The sequence below is a fragment of the Rhyacophila brunnea genome, unplaced genomic scaffold, assembly GCF_057557595.1.
Source record: "Rhyacophila brunnea isolate RB1 unplaced genomic scaffold, BYU_Rbru_1.0 scaffold_12, whole genome shotgun sequence".
Taxonomy (NCBI): domain Eukaryota; kingdom Metazoa; phylum Arthropoda; class Insecta; order Trichoptera; family Rhyacophilidae; genus Rhyacophila; species Rhyacophila brunnea.
This window is the reverse complement of record NW_028232774.1, coordinates 877243-890253: the sequence shown is the minus strand read 5'-3', so window position 1 is coordinate 890253 and position 13011 is coordinate 877243. Positions and strand designations below refer to the sequence as shown.

General features: G+C 35.0%; 1 protein-coding gene across 6 annotated transcripts in view; it reads left to right on the top strand.

The window, feature by feature from the left end:
* LOC147077620 (uncharacterized) overlaps nucleotides 1-13011 on the top strand; it is a 36859-nt gene that overhangs the window by 16821 nt on the left and 7027 nt on the right. For 3 of the 6 annotated variants that reach the window (XM_085960596.1, XM_085960593.1, XM_085960598.1), the window contains exons 4-8: nucleotides 6014-6100; nucleotides 8184-8321; nucleotides 10332-10406; nucleotides 11110-11184; nucleotides 12841-12915. In XM_085960596.1, the coding sequence (XP_085816722.1) occupies nucleotides 6014-6100; nucleotides 8184-8321; nucleotides 10332-10406; nucleotides 11110-11184; nucleotides 12841-12915 (450 nt within the window). Of the gene's footprint in view, nucleotides 1-2498; nucleotides 2676-2776; nucleotides 2984-6013; nucleotides 6101-8183; nucleotides 8322-10331; nucleotides 10407-11109; nucleotides 11185-12840; nucleotides 12916-13011 lie in introns of those variants that run through there. The other 3 variants (XM_085960595.1, XM_085960597.1, XM_085960594.1) reach the window with 3 other exon arrangements.

The window sequence follows — 13011 nt, the reverse complement described above, 5'->3', positions numbered from 1 at the left end:
TGAGCGTGGTTCATCCTTTGTTGATGTACGACCACGTTTAAATTCATTTAACCAGTTATAAATAGTTGCAAGTGAAGGAGCAGATGTGCCGTGAACTAAATCCAACTCATTTTTTATTTCCTTTGCTGTTAACCCTTTTATATTAAAATGTTTAATAACAGCTCTAAACTCAATTTTCTCCATTTTTGTAAAGCAAATTTTTTTTTTAAATGTACGAGAAACACACAACAACCCGACCAATCTGATTGAAACTTCGCAGCATACTGAATCGGTAGTGCCGCTGCATGAAAACAAACCGCTTACAGTACTAGTCGCGCCACCTGTCGGCTTTTCTAAGGACTTATTGACCCACCCTCGTACATGATTCCACAGGCACCGCAAGATATTTTTTTAACATGGTAACACTAGCGTCAAGTGTCATTCTATCACGGCATCTTGTATTTCTGCGAGCTGGCGTATAAAAGTAAAATAATATTCTGCAAGTACATGCCAAATGAATTAACACTATCAATATCCATATTGAGATACATTGTTAAATGAATTTGAGTGTATGGACTGTTTTATAGACATGCGAATTTATTTTGACAGCAGCTGTCAGTGGTAAATGGTAATACAGAAGGGGGCGTGTTCATAACAAAAGTAGTCTATGGTTAAGGATTCCTTAACTCTATACTCAGGATTGTCTATAGTTAATTCCGCTCTTAATAGGTTGAGCAAGTGGCTGACATCCATTTCTCGTAAAAAAACAAAATCTGTTACTACAAACCTCTACTCTGTGGAGGTCCATATGATCCTATTAAAATCGGACATGGTCGAAAGAAAAAAAAATTAATTGGTTGTTTTTTACGATCAAAATTTTTTATGATCATAAGATACCCTTGTGTAGGAAAAGATGCCCTTTTGGAGTTAAATTACTGGTGAGATCGCAATTTTATCATTGATTCGCGATTTTCTGTGATGGAAAAAAATCATTATAATACCTATAATGATTTTACCTACTAGTATTATAATTCAGGAAAAGATGTTTTTTTCAAAAATTATATAGGTTTATTATACATATTATATTAGTCTTTTTGAAATCTACGACAGGCAATGATGAGTGTAAGTCGTACTGGAAATGAAACAACTACATAAAACACCCAAGCTTTGAGAAAGAATCACAATGCATTGTGATCTTACCGGGTATCGAACCCGCAGTCCGTTGATGAATGCTTACGCACTGGACTATAAGGGATTATAGAAGTAATGTGATTACTTTTTGTAATTTTTCCTCTTGTTCCAAACTATATTCATGCCCAATTACTTTGAATAATCGAGACTCTACCGTACTTACGTTTTCCATGTTTCAAGATGACAATAATTTATATTACTGCGTTAAACATTATTTATATTGACAGCCAATGACATATTAAATGGACGACTCACTTCATACCTGGCGCGCACGAGAAATTGTGCATGAAAGTCGTTCACAGATGTATAGGTAGATGTCACGTGACCATTGACGTATCCGTTTCCATTATGCGATACAAGCTTCGATAATTTATAGTAATATAACCTTTATTGTAATGGCGTATTAGTGTCATGACTCATTGCGTTAGAAACAGATTCTCGGTTACTTACGACTTCTCGGAGATTAAACGCCAGTGAGCTCAGCGAATCACAGGCGACTGACTGTCCAATGGTTCCTGTCATTCAATTGCATTGAATAAACATTCATCAATATCTCAAAATGGCATTTTATAAATAATACTAACACATGCAAAGTGATATCCCATCTTTCTTGGAGTGTTTAGTAGATTTTTTTACAATTTTTAACTAGGCACATTGGCATTTTGTAACACAATAATAACGGTGGAGTCGAAACCTGACAGTCAGAAATTTTGTATGGGCAGACCCAGCGGTGTCGCCAGACCGCTTGCAAGCAGAATGTTCATTTGAGCGTAGGATACCGATATTAAAATATGAATTTCGCCATCCGGCAGACCCGTCACAAAGTGAGTGTCATTTTATTTTCTAGATGCTTCGTCCATATTAATGTCATTGTTGACAGCTAAACATCATTTTTGGGATTGCCTTCTTGCTGTGGTTGATAAACTTGGATAACGGGAATTAAATTAAATCTTACAGTAATGTATGTGCTTGAATAAAAAATGAATTAGTAGCGTCTTACAAAACTCAGTTTCGCAAGACGCCGCCGCGCCGCGCCCGCCAAATCACTATGGCCGAGCACTGAGTTTCGCAAGACGTCCCCGCTCGACCACTACGTTCTTGCACTTATGAATTGCAGGCCAGGCCGTATATTTGGGTTGCTTCACCCGAAAAAAAGTCGGAAGATTGTAATGTGTTCGAGAGATAAATCGTCTGACTTGCGTGCCAGTGGAACAGGGGCATAAAATAATATCAAACGTTTGTGCCAAACCGCCTTCTATGGCCAAAAAAATACCAATAATTCTGTATATTAGTCTATGGATAATTCAAACTGAAGCGACATAAGTTGTTAGTACTTGATAGTCTATGGTCCTCATGAAATGTCATCTGAACGTAGAGAACGAACACAAATTTGTACATTATTATCTAATTGATCATTTAAAAGCACCTCTCTACAGATATATGATTACAATTTTATCCAATAATGTCAAAACTCTGTTGGGTGGACGGTTGTCAAAGGGATCGCGGTAGGTTATCGTACTCAAACGTACTCATTATTAAACACATTATATCCAATGTGTAATAAATATAAATGCAATATTAATTATTATAATATTTCTAATTTCAGACGTAACCTTACATCGTTATCCAAACCCTAAGAAGTTTTATGAACGTTTTGTGACATGGGTAGAAGCCAGCGGCAGAAGTGTTACAGACTTGGAGCCGTTTTTCGTCTATTTAAATCGAAGAATATGCTCACTCCACTTTGAACACCAGCACAGACTGCGTAACTCTAGACTCAGTGTATTGGCAAAACCATGTCTTTTCATCCCAAGTATGAAGACATTGTTAGTTATGTTTATTTGTAATATTGAGTAGCAGACCTATTCGATTGCAGTCGAAAATCTTAGAGCCGTTTCATATGAGACACTGGATATACATATAAATGAATGGGCACCTTCAGTTGGAGCCACTAGTGTCTCGTGCTACAGACACTGTCCCGTCAGTGGCTCATTCCTCGAGCTGCCTAGACCCATTTTGGTAAATGTGCCGCAGATGCCGTCATGAGATTTGATAACTTCCTTTTTAGACCAAACCAAACCTAACCTAACCTAATTTTACCTAATATAATCTTAGTTTGTGATAATGATGCATCAAAATGTATGAATACACAATCCATACTCTGAAAAAAACAATTATCGAAAACATTCCATTAAAATTTTCCAGACCTAGCATTCGAACCCGAAACCCACGATGTTATATGTCGACACGCTACCGCTCTGCTGGGCAATGAAGGCTATGTACCAAATAAATATTTCCAATTATTTTTATGCATTTATATTAATATAATATTATTTATAGGTACTTACATGCAATACTTAAAAATTAGGAAATAAATTCGTTTTTAGCATCTTTATCTGCACTGGTAGCTTCTCCATTGAATTAAATATTATATAAAGAATCTTCTTTTTCTTCGGCCATATCTGTCCCTTAGTTGAAGAAGCATATGGCGGTCATGCGGTGCCTAAAAAAATCCCTGTCACTCGCCAGTCTTCTTGCATCGTTCCAGTTTATACCAATATTCCGATAGATAGTATTTAGCGGCCTTCCAGGACGCCGGAATCCGGTTGGCTTAAAGAACAGGCAAGCCAGGTTGAGGTTCTCATATAAAGAATACCTCACTTAAAATTTTTTCGAACCAGCCATTACTTGCTTGAAATTCCATGTTAGACTTTTCTCTTAATCGAGTCTTCTTCACGCAAACTAAGAGCCATATCTTGAATAATTGAAAAACTCAGGGAAATCTTTTTGACGTTTATCATCAATTCATGATGGTAAAGAACTCTCCATTTCATCCATCACTGTGTCGTGCCTTTTGGAAACAATCTTTGAAGATATATTTCCATCATAGTCAAGTCATACGAATGGCCGATTGAAACAAAAAATTCGATTACTTTCAGAATGCCAAATTATTTCTATCTTTGTCTCGATCGTATGAAGAGAGTCCTTAATTTATTTTTGTCGGTATCAACATTGCAGTTTCTCCGTTTCTCACTCATGTTAATAAATTTATACAGTCGAAATATTTTGAGGAGCAGAGAAGAGGGTAGCGACTGCATGGAAGAATACAGTTTTTTGCATTATTGACAAACATCTAAATTTTAAGAAATGTATGAAATAGCGAATTGTACAAAAGTAGAATGTACGAAAGTCGTGGATCGCCTGTAATATATTTTCTGTGTACTGCTCCACTTTGGCCTTTAAATTCTTTAAAATTATAGATTAGGGCAGTGGTTTCCAAACTTTATGTTACTACGTCTCCCTTTTTAAAAAATCTAATCTTGGCGCCTCCCCCCCCTTTATTTCATTAAATAATCCAGACACCTTTTTAAATAACCAAAAATGTACTACTTAATACAACAAAGAAAAAAACTTAATTAAGTATAAAAATAAACAAGATTTTACTATTAACTACTTTTATTATATTAATTTTTAAATTAATTTGTTTTTCATGCGATGGATGTGCTTGTTTCTTAGCAAAAAAAGCGCATTTTCTACTAAACGGGCTCGATATTTGGATTTCATTGCAGCTAATGCAGAAAATCCCGTTTCACATAAAACTATGATGTTACGAATGGTATAGCAGTACTTAATTTACAACTTGCATTGCTTTTCTTGACAAAGTATAACATTATTTCTTCACTTTGATTCAATCAAAATTGAATTAGGGTTTTTTCAATGAATTATCACACGATAATTCTATCAATTTTTTCCTTTTCAATAGTAGTCAATCCAAATTCATCATCGTTCATTGACAAATGGATTCTATCATGGGCCCCACATCCTGAAGCGGGCCCACCTACCTATAACTGAGGTTAAGGGCAGTGTGGTGCTCTAAAGTAGTGTTTCCTAAATTATTTATGAGAGTTATCATTTAAGTACCTATAGCAATCATCATATAGGTATCACATCAAATTGCAATGCACAACTACATATTTAAAATATTTAATAGTCTTGGAACAAAGTTTTTTTAATGTTATGCCCGGGCCCCAGGATCTTTATAAACTATGCATTTGCAAACTGCAAACCTGTGGCTACATTTGTGATAAACTTTTCGCGCCTCCCTTTGCAACACTCCACGCCTCCCAGTTTGGAAATCGCTGGATTAGGGTTTGTTTTTTAAATAAAACATAAAATTGAACATACATAATTTTCTGAGAAAATATAGTATAACCAATAGAAAAAATCTTTTTGAAAAAAGGAAGACACCCGGCAGGAATCGAACCTGCATCTCTTGGGTTTACGCCCCGTGCGCATTGTCCACTATGCTACTAGGTGACATACTAATTACGACAAATTTTAACTATAGGCCCTTAACCTTTTTACTGCCGGTTAGTGTATGTATGGCAGTACCTTGCGCTCTGCGAGTTTTATTGCAAAAATAAAAAAATTTAATCAATTTACGTTTCAAGTGGTAAAAACGAATTCTGTTTCAATTCTGAGTATGTGACGATATTCCCAATATATGTTGTGTGTTCAACATATTTGTATGTTTAAAATAATTGCTTTACGTTAAATGTTTATGTAAAATCCCGTTTAAAGCGGGACGTCCAAAGACGTCATTTTTGTATGAGTGGCATTCTGTTCACGGAAAAGTTCGCGTTTTAAGACGTCATTGGCCGCCACCCGGTTAATACCTGCTCATCAGCGCTCTTCCAAATCAAGCTACTATTGGCAATTTTAATTAGAATAGTACATTCTTAAATCTTGTGAATTATTCGTTGAATAAAAGAAATAGTTAATTAAAAACATAAAATGATCTTCGTTTTACTTTCATTGATGCAAAGATGTTTTATCATTTCAGAACCGAAGAAACAATCCATCACAAAACCACCAGAATTGCCACAGTCTCTGCTACAATCCGATGATAATTGTACCGAGGAAACAGGAAGTAATAATATATCTTTTATTGTAATATCGACTAGCTACGCTAAAAGGGCAGTGGCGAGGGGTGGAGATAGGCTGTTAAGATTTGACATAAATAGTTCAAAGTAAACTTTGTCAGTCATACTTATTCGTTTTCATGCTGGTTAGTTTTTAAAATTCAATTAAACCCTGTCTAAACTAAGCCATAATAGTTAGGTATGCTGTGGGTGATCCGACAAAAATGGTGCACATTTTTTCATTCATACTTATTTTTTTTCGTTGAATTAAGAATACATATAGGTGGTGTTGGTTAGTTTTTACCATGTTTTTATTAGCTCGTATTCTTGTTTGTCCAGTAAAAAAAATTTCTTGTTTGACCAAGATTTGTATTGGAAGATTTAACTAACTTCCCGACTATCTAGACATTTGAAACTTATAGAATATATCAGAACACGACGACAATGCATTCTTTTAATACTTTTAGTCATCTTTAAGCAGAATTGAATACATTTTAGAGGTGGGGAAACTGGTCGATTTTGAAGACTAAGTATACTTACTACCAGTATTAAAAAATACTTAGTGTCGAAACTTGTTCCAAAATACTTACTAGTATTTGAAATATCGGCTATAATAGAATCGTTAAAAATACATCCGCTTTTCGAAAAGTCCCATTTTCGAGACAGGTACAGCTGGAACTATGGCACTAGTCACACCTGTTTCAGTAGAAAATACTGAAGCATTAAAAGCACTGGTTTCATTTGTCTGTAAAGCATTTTCATTTACAGGTGGAGCTATATTTTGCCTGGCAAATTCAATATGAATAGTTGGGTGCTTGCGCTGTAAAAGTTTCTTCAAATTTGACATTGACTTGTATGAATTTTTTATTTTACAAATATTACAGATGGCATAATTTGTAACTATTTCTTTGGAACGATTCCACACGAAACTTAACCTTTTAGTAGCCATTTTTACACAAATTGTTTATTAAGTATAATATAATTATTATCCATTTATACAATCACGCATACAATTTGAATTCAGTTTATGTTTATAAGTTCCAATTATAACACTAAAAAATCGAGAAACTCAACGTGACAAAACCAGATAAACGCGTAGTCAGTTAGCGTTATCAGAACTCGAATACTAGTACATATTCCTGGACTTGCGACTGACGTCAACTCGATGTAAATGTCATACTCAACTGAAACTAATTCCGTAGTATTACTAAACATACGCGAGTCGCGACGTCCGAGGTGATGATTTCATACGTAGCAAGACTACGAACTAGCTAGCGGACGGCAAGATCTCATACCATGCGTCGAACTTCAGACTAACGCCAACTCGATAAAGTCTCATACTCAACTGAAACTAAAACTCTTAAAACTAAAACTAAGACGAACTGTGTCTAAATGACATTTCAGTATTCTATATTTATTCAGTATTTCTATGAAGTACAAAAAAAAGTATTTATTAATACATAGAATTGTCAAGTTTATATGATTCAACGGAAAATTTAAAAACGTATATAAAAAGTTCTTTTTATCTTGTAATTATTTATATATCATTTAGCCCTGCATATTCCAAACTATTCTTCTTTTCTTTCTTCTTTCGACCATGTCCGATCATGTGGGACTCCACAGAGTCTTCCTCACACTTCACAGACTTCCAAACTAGATTCAATACAAAATATTCTTCTACTTGTCTATAAAATATCTACAATTATGTATGGTTTAATGTTAATGGCATAATTTTATATATTTTGTAGATAAATGAATATTTTTTAATTATTATTATAGGCTCGGATTAAGTCGCACTATAACACTATCTACACATTGTAGTATTAGTTCAATGAAAACAAATACATTCAACTGACAAAGTTAGTGTGCACTATTTATGGTGGATCTTAACAGCGTACCTCCACTCTTTGCCACTGCTATACGATGTCTTTTGTCAACTTCCCAATTATTCACAGTACATCAGTTGGAAAGCTCTGTTAAAGAGGATGGTCCAAGTTGAGATATAGTTTTTTTTTAATAAATTAATTACATAATATTTAAAATAAAAATACAATCTACTTATGTTAATACCAAATTGTTTTATCATTTCAGTTCAGCAAGGTGGACCCCCAGCACCAGCAATAAAATTGACAATGCCATGTCCATGTCTGAAATCTGATGACGCTTGTAACCAGAAAACCGAATCCTTTATAAGGGTTCATTATCAAAGGACTCCGTCATTAACTAATTGTAATTCATGATAATTTAATAGTATTTATATATATTATCACTAGCTGTCAGTGGTGGCCGGCGGTTCTCAAAATTGATTTCAGTGGGAGTGCACAAACAGTTACTTATGTTATTTTAAAAATAAGATCTATTTAATGTTATTTCTGCTTATCAAAACCCTCTACAACACGTAAAAACACCTTACGATTTCCACTGATATCAGTCGAGTCATGCAAATTATCTTTAAAAATTGACTACACTGTGTAAATGATTACATAAAACAGTTTTAAAGTAGCTACAGTACCATCCGTGTTTTAAAAACCGCCGCTATTGCAAACAACCGATAGTCTGTGTTAAAGTTAAAATTCAACATTAACAAACAACTCACGGTCTGCCATGCCATTTATTGTGGCACACCGGCTAAATCAAATTAGATACAACCAAGGCCCGAAAAAAAACGAACCATAAGTGCGAGTGAATAAGCATTAGGCACGCTTATATCTCCGCACTATGCATTAGAGCAGGGGGGGGCAAACTTTTTGGATGAAGGGCCAAATTCAAGAATTCAAAATGAGCGGCGGGCCGCAAGTAAAATACCATTTTTAGATATATACTATTTATTATCACGAAAAATAAACATTACAAAAAAATTAATGAGAAGAATGAAACTGTTGTACATTTTTTTAAATTCAGGTGTTAATTTTGTAGTTGATATTTTCAAAACTGCTTGTAAATGGGCATCGGAGATATTTGATCATAAAGAATTTTTATTGAGGTTCATGATCATAAATGTTTGTTCACATATATAAGTTGATCCAAAAATAACGAATTTGTGTGAATTAATGGTATTGTAAAATTTGGAGATTTCTTCACGACGATGCAAGCAGTGTCACACTGCAGATCAATAATCTCAAGTTGTAGCTCTGTCGGTACACTATCAATATCTATTGAAAATGGATCGCGTACTATTGCTAAACTTGTCTCAATTTTTCGGAAGTCACCAAATCTTTGTGAAAAATCGTCATTCAGAGCTTTAATAATTTTACCATATTCTTTAAATTTATATTCTGATATATTCAGCAACTTCAAAGTTGGAAAGTGGTCCACGTTGTTATTCGATAGTGTTGTCGAAGGAATAACTTGAGTTTAAATTGAAATCCATTCAAACTTTTTACCATATCATGGGCATATATTTTTTTTTCTTGCAACGCGGAGTTAAAGGTATTTAAATGTGTCACGATGTTCAACGTAGAAAATAGTGGTTACATAGTGTGAGACGAGACGCAAGGAAGACGTACTGAGATAATACATTTACGAAACAACAAATTTTTCAAATTTTAATATATTGTCAATTAATGATGGCGGGCCGCAAGAAAATACCCGGCGGGCCACATGCGGCCCGCGGGCCGCAGTTTGCCCCCCTCTGCATTAGAGTAAGATAGAATTTCTACGGCTGAATTAAATATTTTTTGGAAACGTCGCCGGTAAATATGGATTCGACTGATTACATTCATTTAAAAATTGCTAGCATGTGTTGCTGAAATTTATTGTTTTTGTGTTAAATATAAAGTGGTAATTATTTTAGTTATTTTAGTAGAACATGTGGTTAACTATGTTGTTTTTAAATTCGGTTGCCGTACTGAGAAGCAACATGATGGTATAACGTTTCATAGTTAAGCTGATAATAATAAAATTGAGGTTCTACTGTATGTTATATGCAAGAAACACGGCTTCATATTGCCGAACAATAGGTGCTATCTATATATCAGTAAACTGAGGATGCAACAATGAAACAATAACAACATTTTATACACAGGGTTCCGTGAACTGTAATCAAATCTTAGGAATAAAATGCTTATAAGTTTTCATACAGAGCAGTCACATGTTTGAATGTTGTGGTGGTGTGAAACGACTTTTATTTTTGAATTATATATCAATTGTATTGGCTTAATCTTCAGCAACTGTAGTTCCATTTCTGTAATGCCAATGTTTTGTTTATAATTGTGCAAATTTGATGTTTTATCATTCTAGGTCAGCTGGTTCCAGAAATACAATCTCTACAGCCGCTAGTACAGAACAATGCTACTTGTAACCAGGAAACCAAACGTAATTACACATATATATATACAGTCGAACTCGGTTATTACGATCACGGACATAGCGAGATCTCGGATGTAATGAGAAAACATTCGTTGACATTTTAGTTTATGATTTTCTCCATACGTTTATTCACTTTTATAACGAGCTAAAATATTGTCAAAAAATTTTCTTAAAACGTTAATGTGTCGATCGTTTAAAAACATTTCGACCCTAAGCAATAAAATCCGACTGGACAGGATGCCTGCCAGGGTTGGATTACTTTTATGACACTAGTTAAGTGTCTAAGTACCTACCTAATTGGTTGTTTCACCGACAATATTGAAAAAGTATCCACGCATATGGTTGAAATTCCATGTAAAAAATCCAAGGTTTGTGAAGTCGGTAGGTACCTACCAGCGTTTATTACAATAAACAACTTCTTTTGTAGTTTATGAATGCCATGCTTGTTTCGGGGAAAAATTCTGATTGTGTATTTTTGTTTGAATTACGACTTTTTGTGTTATGTGACCGTTCATTTAAAAATACTTATTCTCTCATATAACGAGTAACGCTTAGAATGAGCAAATTCAGTCGGTCCCATCTTCCTCGTAATAACCAAGTTCGACTGTATATCAATTGTATTGGCTTAATCTTTAGCAACTGTAGTTCCATTTCTGTAATGCCAATGTTTTGTTTAAAATTATGCAAATTTGATGTTTTATCATTCTAGGTCAGCTGGTTCTAGAAATACAACCTTTACAGCCGCTAGTACAGAACACTGCTGCTTGTAACCGGGAAACAAAACGTAATTACACATGTATATTATATATGTACAATCGAACTCGGTTATTACGATCACGGATGTAATGAGGAAACATTCGTTGAAATTTTAGTTTATGATTTTCTCCATACATTTATTTGCTTTTAGATTGAGCTACTTATCGGTTATACCGAGCTAAAGTATCGTCAAAAATTTTCTTAAAACTTAATGTGGCGATCGTTTAAAAACATTTCGACCCTAAGCAATAAAATCCGATTGGACAGGATGCTGCCGGTGTCGGATTACGTTTAAGACACTAGTTAAGTGTCTAAGTACCTACATAATTGGTTGTTTCGCCGACAATATTGAAAAAGTATCCACCCACATGGTTGAAATTCCATGTAAAAAATCCAAGATTTGTGAAGTCGGTAGGTACTAATACCTCAAGGAACTCACTGCGGTATGATGAGTGAAGTCCTGGTACTTTGGTGATGAGAGAGACATGTGTGTGTAGGTTTTGATGTCACATAATATTAGGCAGAAATTATAATATTGATAACACAGATATTTGGTTGTATAGCGGTCCGCGCGGACGAGTTTATTCATTGAAAAACATTGGGCATTTACACATAAGGGGTTAACATTGATTCAGTATAACTAAGATAATCGTAATTATTATGGGGCGCGTTTTTGCGCTAAAAACTCTTTGTCGCAAATTATGGAGGTCAGTTATTTAAGGGCACGTGATAATTAATTGGTTTGCACAGCACTGTCACTGAGGGGTTGATTAACCTTTGGGCATGACACTGGGCCACACTTTTTATCACTGAGGGATTAGTTGACTTTTATTTGATTACACGAGTCGCTGATTAGGATTATCATCAACACCGTAACGTTAAGGGGTATCGCTTTTATTAAGGTAGGATAACTATTGTTTGATTATTTTTAACGCGAGAATCCTAACTAAAACACGTCTTGGGAGCCCGCCCTGTCGCGGACGGACAGGGGTTGTTTTTGTCGACTTCACTGCCGAATCGGTACTGACTACTCTGTTATTTTTCGGAAGAACTAGATAAGGGAAGTAATTTGAGAGGGGTGCGGGGGGGTTACGTGAGAAATTTTTGAAACTGAACGGTAAATTCGGCCGAAACATTCAAGGTTGAATGTATTTTCTAAGAAAAGCGTTCAGGTACGTAGCCCTGTGTGAGGGAACACTGTCGAAATGCATGTTCGTTTGCGAAATATTTAGTTAGTGATATCTCTCTGGGGTTGCAAACTTGCGGGGCATATAGTGATTTTACGGGACGGTAGTTGTTTTATGTAAGGTTTCTGATATGGGATTGGCGACGTCTCTTCGCGAGGGGTTTTATTTGGTATCAGTACCTACCAGTATTCATTACAATAAACAACTTCTTTTGTAGTTTATGAATGCCATGCTTGTTTCGGGGAAAAATTCTAATTGTGTATTTTTGTTTGTATTGCGACTTTTTGTGTTACGTGACCGTTCATTTAAAAATAGTTATTCTCATATAAGGAGTAACGCTTATAATGAGCAAATTCAGTCGGTCCCATCTTCCTCGTAATAACCAAGTTCGAGTGTATATCAATTGTATTGGCTTAATCTTTAGCAACTGTAGTTCCATTTCTGTAATGCCAATGTTTTGTTTAAAATTATGCAAATTTGATGTTTTATCATTCTAGGTCAGCTGGTTCTAGAAATACAACCTCTACAGCCGCCAGTACAGAATAATGCCGCTTGTAACCAGGAAACAAAACGTAATTATACATACATATTATATATATATCTTTTATAATATAACAGTGGCGAAGACTCCATACTAGGCAATTATATAAAGCGTACCTTAAGAAAGA